This window comes from Balaenoptera borealis (genome assembly GCF_965194805.1).
Source record: "Balaenoptera borealis genome assembly, chromosome: 1".
NCBI classification, from domain to species: domain Eukaryota; kingdom Metazoa; phylum Chordata; class Mammalia; order Artiodactyla; family Balaenopteridae; genus Balaenoptera; species Balaenoptera borealis.
In genome coordinates this window covers 44,953,100-44,969,469 of record NC_138860.1, presented here as the reverse complement: position 1 = coordinate 44,969,469, position 16,370 = coordinate 44,953,100, and the positions used below count along the sequence as shown (strand labels likewise).

General features: G+C 37.0%; 1 protein-coding gene across 8 annotated transcripts in view; it reads left to right on the top strand.

Annotated features, from left to right (window-relative positions):
- The window catches only part of HMCN1 (hemicentin 1), a 510,534-nt gene that overhangs the window by 448,304 nt on the left and 45,860 nt on the right, over nt 1-16,370 (top strand). For 5 of the 8 annotated variants that reach the window (XM_082401087.1, XM_082401085.1, XM_082401088.1 and 2 more), the window contains 10 exons: nt 1,834-2,004; nt 2,178-2,348; nt 2,935-3,105; nt 3,274-3,444; nt 6,282-6,431; nt 6,761-6,898; nt 8,073-8,194; nt 8,834-9,071; nt 14,500-14,562; nt 15,906-16,025. In XM_082401087.1, the coding sequence (XP_082257213.1) occupies nt 1,834-2,004; nt 2,178-2,348; nt 2,935-3,105; nt 3,274-3,444; nt 6,282-6,431; nt 6,761-6,898; nt 8,073-8,194; nt 8,834-9,071; nt 14,500-14,562; nt 15,906-16,025 (1,515 nt within the window). Of the gene's footprint in view, nt 1-1,833; nt 2,005-2,177; nt 2,349-2,934; nt 3,106-3,273; nt 3,445-6,281; nt 6,432-6,760; nt 6,899-8,072; nt 8,195-8,833; nt 9,072-11,574; nt 14,590-15,905; nt 16,026-16,370 lie in introns of those variants that run through there. The other 3 variants (XR_014247210.1, XM_082401086.1, XM_082401090.1) reach the window with 3 other exon arrangements.

The following is a 16,370-nucleotide window of genomic DNA, read 5'->3' as shown; positions in this document are numbered from 1 at the left end:
CATATGGCAGATGGTGAAACTAGGCACACAGAAGCCAAGTAACTTGTCAAGAATCGTACAACTAGTAAGGGCAGAGTGGTTATTCAGGCCCAGGGCATCTGCTCCAGAATCCCTGCTCATAAGCACCATGCTCTCCTACCTTTCCAGAATCAGAACTGCAACATAGTATAACAACCAACTCATCTATTATATTTTACTTTTTTTTTCAATGTACTAATTCCTCCATAGCTGTTTTCTTTTGTATTATATTATTTAGATACCATGATGTTTTATGCCTTCTCTGGTTTATATTGTCTTTCCTCTTTTTTCTTGCTATCGTTCCACTCACATAAAAGAAACATTTCAACTCTACCACATTTTATGCCATGAAATTTAATTTTGGTTAGGGTTTTCTGTATTGCCTTAAAAAAATTAAAAGGATCTTAAGCTGGAAACCTCTATTCATATATAATAGAAACTACACAGATAATAAATGAATAAATGTCACCTAATTGTAGTCCTCCAAAAAATGCATGTATCATAAGTCTTTATATTGTAAGAGATAAAGACTTTTGTTAACAGCCTTGAAAATGGAACATATTAAAATAATTGGAATGGCAGAATTTTGAAATCCCATAGTCCATATATAAGAACCATGAGCATCAGTAATCTGAATTAATAAAGAAGTAGTCTTGAGTAATACTTGCCATTTAATTAAAGGCTTTCTTCTTTCCTTTTATGCTTAGTCAAATAATTTTTATTACAGATTCTTGTCAGCTGAAATAAATTTGTGTGACTGTGTCTAAAAAGTATAAGAATATGTAGTCAATTCAACTAGAAAACAGTTAATTAAAAGAAAATTCAAGATGTGTTTTAAAATATTTTCCAAACAAAGCAACCAAATGATAATTCCATTCCTTGTTTTTCAACTTATTCTTATAGATTGTGTTAAGAGAATATTTAGACAAGACCTTACGGCCCTATGGTTCATATCTTGGTTAAACTGGGTGACCACAACAACAAACTTTTTGAGCCCTACATCTAGAAAATACCCCTCAACAGAACTATGACCTGATACTGACTTATACATAAGAGAAACCATAATGTTGATTCTCAGCCCCTGCACCTGGTAGGAAACATAATGTTGTTCCAGTCTTGTGGTCAGATGGTGTAATATGTTAGTTACTAAAAGGAAGGACTTACTATCATTCCTTGGAAGCTACTGGTCAATTTTTACTGTTGTTTAGGAAGCAGGTGAGTGTGTTATTTAGAACTCTTAATTCATGAATATTATGTAATGGGGAAAAATTTTCAAAGAGTCACAACTGTGCAAATCATCATGTTGTTGAAAGGTCCAAGTACATTTTAAATGTGAAGCTGAATCAGGCTTAAAGATGCAGTCTGGGGTCCAAGTAATCATTATGGAGACATTTGTATTGTCCATAACCACATCTAGATTTGTTATACAGCTTTGCTTCTTAGCTTCTGGTCCCTTCCACTTTCCCCAGAGCTTAGAGTACAAATACTTAGCTAGGGTTAAAAGCTCAGATTTTATTTACATATAGTAGTTTGCTTAAATTTAATTTTAATAAAATAGCCCCTTTGAATAATTTAAAGCATTTATTTTGGCATTAGGTAGCCTTCTGAATTTCCTGATAGACACTAATTCTCATGAAAATCTAACCAGGATGGGAAAGGAAGAACATCATTTGTTATGTTTCCTTTGGTTCAATTTCAATAATTTTAGATTCTGGGCTAATTGAACTCATTACTGAGTGATTTATTTGTATAATTTTGTTTTTTTAACAAACATCGTTCTGTGACTTGAAACTCTGTCTCTTGGGATGTTTGCAGTTCATGGAGCATGGAGTACTTGGCAGCCTTGGGGTACATGCAGCGTAAGTTGTGGGAAGGGTACCCAAACAAGAACAAGACTGTGCAATAACCCGCCACCATCGTTTGATGGATCCTACTGTGATGGAGCAGAAACACAGATGCAAGTTTGCCATGAAAGACACTGTCCAGGTAAGATAAATGCAATGTTTGTACCGTTAATAAATTAACATCTATCTCTGATCTAGGGAATATTTCAATAAGAATCAGTGTCAATAAGAACACCACCCAACCTATCAATGCCCAGAGTTTAACTTGATCATTTTTAAGTAGTAACAGAGCACATATGTTTTTCTTTAACCCAGTTGATGGCAAGTGGGCCACTTGGACCAGTTGGAGCACCTGCACCGTGTCCTGTGGAGGAGGCGCCAGACAACGAACAAGGGACTGCTCTGATCCTGTGCCCCAGTATGGAGGCAACAAGTGTGAAGGGAGTGATGTGCAGAGTGATTTTTGCAATAGTGACTCTTGTCCAAGTGAGTGTTGGAAATAGTGAGTCAACATTATACTTTCTCAAGTTTCATTATGGACTCAAGTCCGTAAAGTTATAATATAGTCTGTTACTTGATTTGTCTACCTCTGGTTTAGAATATCAAAATGTTGCATGGTTTCTGTTTTGTCTAATACCATAGATGCCGCTGATTTATATGGGCAGGGGCTAGGGCACCCTTCCACGCTAACTGGTAATGATGTTGATTCTTTTATGGAGGCAGGCAGGTGGCTCTCTGCCTTAATTTAGTCACCAAGCTAGAATTTTAGACCATAGCAGTATTTGAATTCACTGTATCCTGAATGTTATAGCTTGACTCCTCAGAGATCTTTTCTCATTCCTATCCTCCAACTCCTGGAAAACTCTAAGGCTCAGTAAATGTAGGTTAAATGGAATTGAACAGTCACTGGAATGTATTCTGTTTCTAGTCAAACCAGCAACCAAACCACCTGCCTTTGGAATTTGCTTATTTATAGATTTGTGTGTTTCTTTTCAGTTCCTGGAGAGAGTCTTTCCGTATTTTTTGGATGAATGTCATTCTTTAGCACTTCTCCAATGGTTCTGTGTTGTAGCTCATGGTAACTGGAGTCCTTGGAGTGGCTGGGGAATGTGCAGCCGGACGTGTAATGGGGGGCAGATGCGGCGGTACCGCACATGTGATAACCCTCGTCCCTCCAATGGAGGAAGAGCTTGTGGGGGCCCAGACTCCCAGATCCAGAGATGCAACACTGACATATGTCCTGGTGAGCTTCCCGACTCCTGGCTGTAGAACAAGTAAACCATTTCATTAGTGCTCATTGTAGTAGCCCATCATTTCAGATCTTAAAATGGAAGTTGTATAGGCAGAGTTACCCTAAGTGTAGGTTTTAAAACCTATTTGTTAATATCAACCATTCCATTCTTGTTCACAGTGGATGGAAGTTGGGGAAGCTGGCATAGCTGGAGCTGGTGTTCTGCCTCTTGTGGAGGAGGTGAAAAGACTCGAAAACGGCAATGTAACAATCCGATACCATCCAAAAGTGGTCGCCCCTGCCTAGGAGATGCTACTCAGGTATCCAGATGCAATATACAAGCATGCCCAGGTAAGCAACTAAGTTAGACTTTGGCAGGACCACATTTACAGACTTTCCACATACTAAAGAAAGGTGTCACTCTGAGCCCTCAAATTACAAAACAGTACCAACTCTGGGAGGAAGAAATAGGAAAAGTGCACTTTTTTCCCCCTCGTTGGTGCAGCTCTACACCAAAGCTCATGCTGGATTTTAGTCTCTGATTGCCCTCTTCCAGGCTCCCTTGTAAAAGGAAATAGTCTGCACAGCCGTATAGTAGTCCTGGGCTTGAGGGGTAAAAGGGCGTGGAAGAGTGGGAAAGCCAGGCTGAGATTCCAGGCGGAAAAATGAGGGTGGGGTAGAAACTGAATATCTAATAGAAATACACAACTGGAGGCTGTTCTTTCACAGATGGAAATATGGAGAACATGAGTGTAGACAGTAAAATAGGGCAAATTCAGCTCAAGGAAAAAGATTAGGGGGAGTTCAACTACCATAATTCAATCAGTCATGCAACATGGCTAGATATTGTAAGTGATGCAAAAATTCAGAAGGAACAAAGTCAGAATTCTAGAACTCATGGACCTTAAAAGGAGTTTATTGGAGTCCCAAGAAATGGTGGATAATACTAAGGGTACTTATCTCAAAGGACAGGCTTCCTAAGTGCTATAAGAAGACCAAAAAGAATATTTTCACATTGTTGAAATATTGAGATACCGTTGGACTTTCCAAAGGTTTAAGGTTGCCTTAGAAATAAAATATCCCTGAAAATCCAGAAGGCCCATTTGGCAGAGTGAGAGAAAGGAGTTACATGAAAAGATTTATAGGTTGTAGGCATGCTGAAAGGGCAAATATCTATCAGTCAGATGTTCACCATATCTTCTTAACATGTCGCTGATTACCAAGGATGTTGAGGCTCTAACATGTAGGCATGGTGATAGGTCTCATTTCAGCTGAGACATTTTGTAGCTCAACCTCTCATGGTATCAGGGCCCCGGTGACAGAAGGAAGTCCAAATAGGCAGACAATTTGGATTACAGGGTCTGGCAGAGAGTTTGAAGGATCCCAACTAGGTAGACAGAACTAGGAGATGTCTGTCGAGCACTGAGATTCAAGTTCCTCTGTGAGACTAGAGAATCAAGGTCGAAATGGGAGGCCATGCTCCTTAGTGATGATCCAGAGAACTAAGTAAATTAGTGATCCTTCTACCCTTCTCTTGCCCTGCTTAGGACTAAGGATAAAAACAAATGTAGCCGACCAGGTCCTGACTGGCCCTCCTGTGTACTTTCCTGCATCATCTTGCTGCATGGTTCCCATCACTCACTAAGCTCGCTACTCTTGGCTTCTCAGAGGTGACAAGCCACCAGCTCCCAAAAGGGTGACATATGCTGTTTCCTCTACACGGAAAGCCCTTTTCCTGCCTTCCTTGACTTAGCTAAGACCTTAACTTTCTTCAGATCTTCAATCTATTTTTACCTCCTTCTCAGACTTCCCTGAGTAGTAGATATCCTATTCATTAAGATATACATTTCATTTTTACATTTATTTGTGGAATTCTAATTAATGTTTATCTCCCCTATTCAGACATAAGTGCTATGAAGGCAGGCTTCATGTCTTTTTTATTTTCTTTCTTACCATTGTATCCTCAGTACTTGATGAACTAATGAATATAATCCAGAACATGAAGGGTGAATCAATGTGAAAAAAAAGTTTCCTCTCACTAGTAAAATAATGCAAATTAAAATGGTGAAACACTTTACTTATTGACTTTTCTCAGACTGAATACAATTGTATTTCTCCCCAGTATATAATACATGATAACAATAGCTGAACCACCTAGTGATTGTTTTAAAATATATTCAATTAAAAGGCATTAAATAATGAATATTTTTAAATTTAACTGTTAGCCTCTTCCCAGTACGTTTCCCTCTCTTGTCAAAGCATGTACTCCTTAACCACCAGTTCTGTGTTAGTAACCAGTAATTTTGTTGAACAATGGAAAGAAGGCATAAAATTACTGTAGAGTTACTTTTAAAAGATTGTATGATTGTTTTTCAACATAATTGTCTTGGTATGGGTTTTGCAACAATGTTAAAAGTACAATATTCTTCTCAAATTTTTCCCAAGTTAAACATTTTCCAATATATTTGTAGTATGAAGAGCTTGGTAAGCCCTTGATCTGAAACTCAAGACTGAACAATAACCCTTAGATACTTCACATTTATGTTGACAGTGACCTGTCACAGGACTTTGGAGCTGTTTTGTTGGCGATCCCTCCTTTCCCCTCCATGTTCCCTTGAAGGAGGTGATAGATGAAAGAATATGTGTTTTGATGACAAGCAGATCTGTGTTCATATCCTCACTCTACTGCCTCTTAGCTGGGTAATCGTGGGAAGAGTCACTTGATTTCTCTGAACTTTATTTCCCTAGTCTGCAAACTGTGGCTATTTCAAACTACCTTATAGGATGTTTGCTGGAATTTAAAGAGTTAATGCGTATTAAGTGCTTACTGTAGCACGCATGACATGCTCAATAAACTCTCATTATTATCATCATTTCATCACCATCACCAAACACATACTTTATTTTGGCTTTGGGACCGGGTGCCGAATGAATTCTTTGGATTGTGAAATAATACTATGATGTGCGTAGATTGGAAGGATCCTAGATTTATATGGGTTGATGAGCGTTACATGAGAGTAGAATGTTTTGAAAGCTTATTTATTTCACTCTTAAATTCAGATGTCATATGATCTTTTAAATGTTTGAGAGAAGACTTGGAGCATCTTTGAATACTGGCTTTCTTTTCTCCCATGTAATGTTGATGAAATTGTTTCCTTATCCAAGAATGTTTTTTCTTCCCTCAATAGGTGGGCCCCAGCGAGCCAGAGGAAGTGTTATTGGAAGTATTAATGATGTCGAATTTGGAATTGCTTTCCTTAATGCCACGGTAACAGATAGCCCAAACTCTGATACCAGAATAATACATGCCAGAATTACCAATGTACCTCGCAGTCTCGGTAAGTCTCTTTGCTTACAAAAGTTGTTAATAAGCCTCTTTTTAAAAACATATATTTTTCTTTTTCATCTATTATTAAAATTTCTAGAGGATGCGACTACTACATGATCAGTATAATAGTTTTATATATTAGTTTTATCCTTAGTTATATTAGTTTTATCCTTAGTTTTATCCCAGTGGTAAACACTTAAAGACACATGAGATACTGATATTTATTTTGTTGTTATTCAAGTTTATTTAGGATTCATCCTTTTGAATAACATGCTATGAATAATAATAATGAACTGTAAATATTTTGCTCTGATATCTTATTTATTCCTTTTTCTCTAGGTCCAGCAATGAGAAAGATAATTTCCATTCTAAATCCCATTTATTGGACAACAGCAAAGGAAATAGGAGAAGCAGTCAATGGCTTTACCCTCACCAATGCGGTCTTCAAGAGAGAAACCCAAGTGGAATTTGCAACTGGTTAGTACCAGCTGAACTTATTATTCTATTACTATTTAAAAATATGATTGCTTTAAATGTTGATGGTTAAGAAAAATACATTATATGTTCCCACAGAGAATAATTTCAAAGTTTTGTTGCCATCTTAGCATAAATGATATAAAAGCAAGTTTATATTTTCCTATAAACTTTTACTGACGTGGGTCTATAAGAGGCCATGTGTTTTCAAATAGTATAGTGATTTTTATAGTCTAAAAGCTTTTTTTCCCTCATCTTTCCTGTATCTGTTCTCTTTAAATCCTTAGAGAGGGTTTTGAAGGCCAAACAGAGTAGGAAGATGAGCCATTGCTAATATTAATTAAAGGCTTTTGTCTATGAACCTGAGAGTCAATTAGGATATCTTATAGGGATTCTTTAATCAAAAAAATGGAAATAAAAACAAGCAAATCTAAACACTTTTCGCTTTATCCTTAGTCTTAATGAATACGTATTAGCAATTCATGGCCCTTTCCAAGGGTCTACAGCTTTTTATAGACCTCCATTTCTAGCATCTTTGAAGGTGGTCAGCTCAGCAGCAGTGATCTTTAAGAAAGAAGGGCTGAGGGAGGGCATAGCTTTAATCAGCCCAGAAGACATGTGGGTCTCTGTATGGCAATCCACTTACGAAGATGCCCCTTTGCTACTTCTTATTTTTCTTTAAGCATTTTTAAAATATTTATTTATTTGGCTGCCCCAGGTCTTAGTTGTGGCACATGGGATATCCCGCACGCGGCAATGAAGATCCCCTTTGCAACTTCTTAAAGCATCCGAAAGAACAAAGCCCTGGGGCCAGACTTGTGGCTATTGCCAGTCTGCCTGGTCAAGCTTTCTGTCCCTTCTCACAGGCAAGCGATCCATTTTTGTAGAACTACCTTTCTCTTGCTTGTGAGTTAAAAGTGTGGAATCCTTCACCTAATCATAGGCTACATTTTTGCCACATAAAAAGAGATTTTAGAATCAACCTAATTCAGTCAACCTAAGTCTTTAATTTGGGGACTAAGTGCTAATTTAATTCTCTTATGATCTGTGTTTAATCAAGTTTGAAGTACAGTAACATAGCTGAACTGGTATATAAAGTAAATCTGCTCTGTGCTTACACAAACCATATATATATATATATATATTGCTATTGAAATGAACGAATTCTAATTCCTAGGAGAAATCTTGCGGATGACTCACGTTGCCCGGGGCTTGGATCCCGATGGAGCTTTGCTGGTAGATATCGTTGTGAGTGGCTATGTCCTGCAGCTGCAGTCACCTGCTGAAGTCACTGTGAAGGTAAGATGCCTGGATAACTTGCCTTCGCTGTTTATTGGAGTAACAATAAGAGTAGGAGTTAAAGATCATAACAAGAGTGCAGAAAACTTGTGTAGTTTCCCTTGTTCACTTTGGGGAGTAAATGTCTAAACCACTGAAGTTAGGAATGGCTATCTGGTCTTTGTTTAAAAATCTTTAGGGACAAGTCTTTATAAGCTCTTAGTAGTTTTATTACCCTGCTTATCAGGACCAAGATCACAGCTTTGTTGATTTAAGCCATTTGTTTAACTTTCTGTAGACAAAGAGGATAGTAATTCTTGCATTAAAGTTTTTGTAGACCATCTGTAGAAGTATTCCAGAAATTAAAGAATGGTAACAATCACCCTTTCACATTTTTTCTTTTTTTTTGACCTACGACTGAGTCCCTTATTAAACTATAACTTATGACACTAAAATTATGAAACTAAGGTATTTACAATTAAAAGGTTCAAATTTTAGTTCCTGAACACTACTGTACAATTACAATTTTATTTAGAATTATATATTTTTATCCCCTAAGCCTTTTTTTTTTTTTTAATCTCATTCTACATCTCATAGTACCCTCAAGAAAAAAAATAGGATGAGCCATGCTAATCCTCACATCTATACTGTCCTTCTTAGGATTACACAGAGGACTACATTCAAACAGGTCCTGGGCAGCTGTATGCCTACTCAACCCGGCTGTTCTCCGTTGATGGCATCAGCGTCCCATACACATGGAACCACACTGTTTTCTATGATGAGGCACAGGGAAGAATGCCTTTCTTGGTAGAAACACTTCATGCATCCTCTGTGGAATCTGACTACGACCACTTAGAAGAGACATTGGGTTTTAAAATCCATGCTTCAATTTCCAAAGGTAATTCGGTTAAAGGAAAGTACAGCTCTTTAAGCTATGCAGTCCTTTCTAAATGGGTAAAAGAATCGCGTTGACGCCATTCAAAATAAGGATATTAAGGTATAGACTGAACACGATAATATGTTTTTCATGTGTGTTGCCCATGTTTTGTAGGTAAAGTCCTGTGGTAAGGCCAATCCCATTGGCATTCTAGTACATTTAGTTGACTAATAGGCATCTTCATATGGCATAGTGGACTTGGTACCGTTCTAGCCTATGTACACAGAGAGGTTTAAAAATATATCCTCTGTCAACGATTTTTCTTTGGGTAATAAAGTCCATTTGTTCTTGTTCTGAATCTTATATTTGACAAGAATTTTTTTAATTCCTGAAGCATGATGTAAAGGTGTATCTGAACCTAAACTAGCCAAAAATGTTTCCATATTTTAAAAGCAGCTTTTAAAAACCGGGAGGCAGTAATTTCAGCTGTCATTTATTGTTCTTGGAAATTATAACTTTTGAACTGCTTTCCCTTGATCTCAGCAGTCTCCCTATGCTGTGTGGTGCTTTGATGTGTCTATACGCTGAGATTTCCTTTTCAGTTGTAAGAGGCAACACGACAATTAGCATTCCACATCCCGCGGGGTTTTGATGCTAGGAGATACTTGCATGTGGTTATGTTATAGGCACTAACTGTTTGAATGACTTTAGCTTTGAACTTTAGGCTCCCATGAGACACTTCAAATGATTCAGAGTGGCCTGGTGAATGTATGTGTTTTGCTTTGTGCTGGCTTTCCTAAAATAGATGCAAGTAGATTTTAACCATCATTTTGCTTATCAATCATGCTCAGCACATACACTTAAAATTCATTTTCACTGTTTACTCTTGCTTTCATCAGTTGTGCATGTGACTGTTTTCTTCTTCAGCATCTATCAGAACTGCTTCATCAAATTTGAGGTCATAGTAATGTAGGAGTATATTCACATTTTTTTGAGCTAATCACAGATTCACGAAGCCTCATAGCCAGTAGAGCCCGTAGCCCTACACCTTCTCCATCCAAATGTTGTCACCACCACCTCATTTTACTATTGTCATGCATGTTAAGGTAACTTGGACAAAAGAAAAGAGCCACTGGAATGAAGAATTATGTTTTCTTTTCCCCAATAATACTTACTTTTCAAATTTAACCTCTGTTTCTACTTCTTCCAGTACTCCATATAATTTTTAAAAAGATAACTTAGCACAAGACTTTAGTTAAAAATGAATTTATATCATCTGGGACCAGAGACATTAAAGTGATTTTTGAAAAGTCACGTACACTTTCTACCCAGTCGTGTAAGTCCTCTAAACCTGAAACTGCTTGAAGGTCTTTATGGTTTAAGAGTGTTGGGGGACTTGGATCCCACAATAGAAGGAAACACTATAGGACATTTAAAACCCCTTACTATCCTTGGATGCTATGATTCTATGAATTACATCTGATGTAGGTGCCCATTGGTTGTTGATATTGTTCCTGTGAGTTGCAAGAGTTTTGTACCTGCAATTTCTTTGACCACCAGGGAGTAAGCTTGCATTCTTAGTTGCTTGACCAGCATGTTCTTTCTCTTTGTTGGGTCTAGACTAGACCTATGGTTACAATGCAATTAGAATTGCAGAGAGCTTGATGAAAGTTCAGATTTCTAGGTACAAAGATTTTAGTTTAGCTAGTCTAAGGTAGGGCCTTGGAGTCTGTATTTTTAACACAGCCCCTAAATGATTCTATTGTAACCAGTCTTTACTCTGGCATTCGAAAACTACTAGTCAAGACAACTCACAAATATAGAAATTTTTAATAATTATATGAATTTATATCTTTAAAATTAAATGATTCTATTGTAACTGGTCTTTACTCTGGCATTTGGAAACTACTAGTCAAGACAATTCACAAATATAGAAAATTTTTTAAATTATATGAATTTATATCTTTAAAATTAAATGATTTTCAAAATATAGTTATAAAACATATTTATATTTTTACAAATTAAGCAGAAGAAGATATCAGAAACAATAAAGGAAAAGAAATTTAACTACAAATAAAATTTTTAAAGCTTCCTCATGGGAGAAAAACAAAATATATAGTTTTTCTTTGTGTATATTTAAACTTGCTTGCATTACATATTATGGACAACTATGATTACCCTTAATATATATAAGAACCTTAAAAATCAATAAGAAAAAGGCAAATACCCCAATAGAAAAATACGTAGTCTGTGAACAGGAAATTCACAAAGGAAGAAATAATAATGACAAAATGAAGGTGAAAAACTGTACCTCCTTAATAAGCAAAGAAATGTAAATTAAAACAATGAGGTTCCGTTTTCCAGTTATCATTGTCAGAGATTAAAATATAGGATAACCACTCAGTATTGGAGAGGTATAGGAAACAAATACCCTCCTACACTGCCAGCAGAGATTGTAGATTTATTTGACATTTCTGGAAAACAGTATGTATCAGTAGCCTCTCAAATGTTCACATCTTTTTAGTTATCTCATTCTAGGAGTCTGCCCTAAGAAAATCACAGAAATGGCCAAGAATAAATGTCCTGAAAGAGGTAAATATGTAAATGATGGCACAGATGTACGATAAACTCTTAAACTAAATATTCCTTCAAAAGTACTCTAATGATTGCTTATTTATTCATTTAAAAATATTTATTGAGTACCTACTGTATACCACATACTGCTCTAGGTATTGACAATATAGCTATAAACAAGTGACAAAGGAGAATGTACATGACATAACAATCATTGAAAAATAGTACACAATATGATCCAAACCTGGGTTGCCCACATCACAGTGATTGTAAGGAAACCTTTATACTGGTTAAAAACACAGATTCCCAGGCTTCTTCCTTGGCAATTCTGACTGGGGTAGGACCAAAGGGATCTATATTTTTAATAAGCTCTCCAAGAGATTTTACGATCAGTAAAGTTTGGCAACTATTAGTCTGTAAAGGATCCTAACTTAATTTTTTGAAGTATATACTGATAGATGTGACTGCAAGGAAAAGCACCAAAATCTTGGCAGTAGTTTGTTCCAAGTGACAAAGCTACAGGGAATTTTGTACTTTTTAAAGTTTCTAAACTTATACATTACTGTAACACAAACAAATATTTTGTATTGTCTCCCTACTATGTCAAAAAGTAAATCATAATATAATTCAAAATAACATGATTTAATTACAACAGAAAGAATAAATAAAAGGAAAACAGTTGATAACAAAATATTATGTATTGCAATATGAAAATCTTTAGACATTACTACACTGGAAGTTAAGAGAGAAGTATTTACATGGCTGAACCAATATTTAGAGCCCCAGTGTGATTTTTTTAAAAAACATTGAGTAATTCTTGGTAATGTTCTGAATAAAACCATGTACAATCAACCATCCATTTATATGACAGTTGCATTTCTGGAAAGTTCATTGTATATTTTAATCACACAAAAAAACCATTTAATATGTGGAAGATGGGTTCTAGCCTTAGATAATTACAAACAGCTTTCTCGCTTCCACGACAGTCTTTCAGGGCAAGGGACACATCTTCATCTTGCATCGTTATCCCACACATTGCAATATTTAAAACCTTCCCCAGGGTCTTCCCCACTCCCTAAATTTAAATAGGCTTCCCTATTAAATCATGTCATCACCATGACAACCAAAGTCTCTCCCAAAAACCTTCCCAGATGCCACCCCATGGAAGATATCTCCCCATTTAGAACCAGAAATCTAAAGCTTCTATCAGATAATAATTTATGTTTATGTTACACATTTTTCCACAGCTATGTCCCCAACACAGTGCTGTACACAACATACTGGCTGCATTAAGGAATGTTTATTTGTATAGTAAATTAAAATGAAGCATGAATTATAATCACCACCTGAATTGTATTCTTGAGTTCAGTGGTTGAAAGTCACACAGACTTGCATCTAAATCCTTGCTCCAGATTATATTAGCACTTTGACTTTAAGCAGTTTACATGTCCTCAGTCTCAGATTCTTCATCTGAAAATTGGTTATGATGGGAGTAGGGCAGTTCTGAGGTTTAAATGAAATACAGCACATGAAGCTCACAGTACTGTAGGACACTCAACAATCATTTAGCAACATGCTCTGGACGTTTCTATCCCATCCATGCTGTCCCCATTCCCTTGAAGGTGCAGGAAGGCTTGGATGCTCTCAGGGTCATTTTTACACTCAGGGTGGAAATGGATCATGAACCTCTCTGCTTTCGCTTCATGGTTTAAAGCAATTTGATTGCCTAGAAATAGCAAGTAGGGCTCTAGCTTTCTAGTCAAGGAAATGTTTTCATTGGAGCGTGTTTCTTCCACCCTCCAAATATATAAATGTACAGAAGAGTTTTGAACAGTTTCATGTTCTCAGCAGGGCTTAAATAATATTGTAATTGAGACTCTCCAAAGTAGAATGAATCTGAAAAATTAATGAATGCCCAGACTCCCTCTATGAAGAGCACCTAAAACAATAATAAAAATAAACAATTTCATGCATTTAGAATCGAAGGAAAATCTAAGATAATTTCTAAGAGATTGAATATGAACTGAACATAAAACTTCCCTTGAGAGAAATCTACTATACCTATTATATCAATGATTGTCTTTTAAGGTGTGTGTGTGTGTGTGTGTGTGTGTGTGTGTGTGAGATTACTTTGTTAACTTGAAAAATGTTTCATTTAAGTTTTTGCATCTCAATAATGTTTGAAAAATATTTGCTAAACTGCTTACACCAGTCAAAACAGAGTTACTTTCCAAGGAGATTCCCTAACCTATTTATTCTTGTTAATATTTTTTTTCTGACATCTAACTTAAATCTATTCTATTGCTATAATGATATACCTGTTTCTTCTTGCTTTGACTACCAGGAAGGAAAAGACTTGCTTACACCTAGGAGGACTTAGACCCAGATTCTTCACAGTACAAATGGAGGAGATCTACAAAAGGAGAGGGTTTCTTCACTAGAGTTTGTTTTTCACTGGCATAAGTTATTTTAAGTGGCTTCAAAATAGCAATCCTACTTCTAGAACAAACAGAATAAGTAAATGGCTGGAAGAATAGGGCTTTGCCTGTGGTTATGCCATTCAATATGGCATTCATATTGATTTGGATCCTTTTTCCTTATCAAAGAGTAATTAATTTCCTTTTGATTAATGTAAACAACTTAAACAGAAAATCTGCTTCCAGTGGCTGCTTGCCAACAATCTCTGTATTATGATTCATTTAGTTCTTGGTTGAGAAACAGTAAAATTTTTCCATTCTGCTTGTTTTCACCTATTGCATTTGCTGTGTCATGTGTTCCATCCTTGGCATATGCTCCCAGAGAAGATGGTCCTGGGGAGAAACAAGATCCTAATGTTCTAACAAGCCAGTTAATTTTGCTTTTCTCTCTATGGTAGGAGATCGCAGTAATCAGTGCCCCTCTGGGTTTGCCTTAGATTCAGTTGGACCCTTTTGTGCTGGTAAGGACGGGAATAAATTATTCATTTTTATTTTTATTAAGCTGTTAATGCTACCATTTAATGGACATTTACTGTCATTTTGCTAGATATTTAAGAATCACAACAGTCCTATAAATGTCCCATTTTACAGGTGAAGAAATTGAGATGTGAAGAAGTTGACTGCCTAAGATCACTCAGCTATCTAGTGGCAGAGCTAGATTTGAATTTAAGATAGATACAAAGCCCGTGCTCTTCCGATTAGTCCACAATCAAGTGTGTCAAGGATCATGATCAAGTAAAGGGGTAGAGGGAACACAGGGACAAAACACTGGACTTCGTCTGGCCACCTGATTGCCATGAATGTGGAACAGCAGTAATTCAACTCTAAGTCACCTAACCTTAGAATTGCTTAATCGTAGGATAGGGCTGGATTGTGGGTGGAGGACTAATGACTAAACCAGTCTTGTGCCATCCAAGTACCAGTGCAAGAGGGTCACAGATAAGTAAATAGCTAAGTAAATGACTTGAGGAGCTCAAGTTAGCATACATAGTGCCTTGCTTTTCTTTTTTTTTTAAAATAAATTTATTTATTTATTTATTTTATTTTTGGCTGCGTTGGGTCTTTGTTGCTGCACGCGGGCTTTCTCTAGTTGCAGCGAGTGGGGGCTACTGTTCATTGCGGTGCACGGGCTTCTCATTGCGGTGGCTTCTCTTGTTGCGGAGCACGGGCTCTAGGCTCAGTAGTTGTGGCGCACGGGCTTAGTTGCTCCACAGCATGTAGGATCTTCCTGGACCAGGGCTCAAACCCCTGCCCCCTGCATTGGCAGGCAGATTCTTAACAACTGAGCCACCAGGGAAGCCCCACAGTGCCTTTCTTTTTGCCGGTAGGCAATGTAATGTAGTGTAGTGGTAAAAAGGTAGTCTTTAGAAACTACACTGCCCAGGTTCAGATCCCAGCTCTGCGAATAATGACCTATATGACCTTGAGCAATTTACTTAACCTCTTTGTTCCTCAGTTTTATCATGCAAATGAGGATAGGAATAAAAATACTTATCTCCTAGGAATGTTGAGGAATGAGTTAACGTAGGTAAAAAGCATTTAGATCACAATAAATTGTCATTATATCTTAGCTGTCATCATTGTTGTTTTAGAATTAATCTAACCATTTATTCACTCTCAGAGATAATTTGAGGACCCCAAATTAATTTTTATTTCATGTTTCCATCCTGTGGCACTTAGAGCATTTCCTGTTACATTTGATTCATTCATTGGCCTCTATAAGCAACTCTTTTCACCAACTTTAATAACTCCTTGAAAGTAGGCCTTCTTCATATTAATTGGGTCTTTTTGTTTCTTCTTTCAGATGAAGATGAATGTGCAGCAGGGAATCCCTGCTCCCATATCTGTCACAATGCCATGGGAACTTATTATTGCTCCTGCCCAAAAGGCCTCACTATAGCTGTGGATGGAAGAACTTGTCAAGGTAGTCACAAAGCTAAGTCTAATCAACACATTTAAGCAGTGGACATGGCAATCTCTCTCCTAGGAAAAGCGTGGTAGACCAGTGCTCTTCTTTCCTACTCTTTCTGCCCCCACCTTCATTGAGTTGAAAAAGTAAGGAAGAGGGAATACTGCTCACACACTGCCTTCATATGGTGTGCTCTGTGGGCAGGAATGCCTGTAGTGACTCACTCAATCCCCACAACACAATGAGAAGAGGCAGGCAGGACTATTACCATACTCCTTTTACAGGGATAAAGGTAGGAAGGAAGAGGTTATAAAGAAATTTAGTAAATTGCACAATCGTGGTAGCACTTTTGGAACGTTA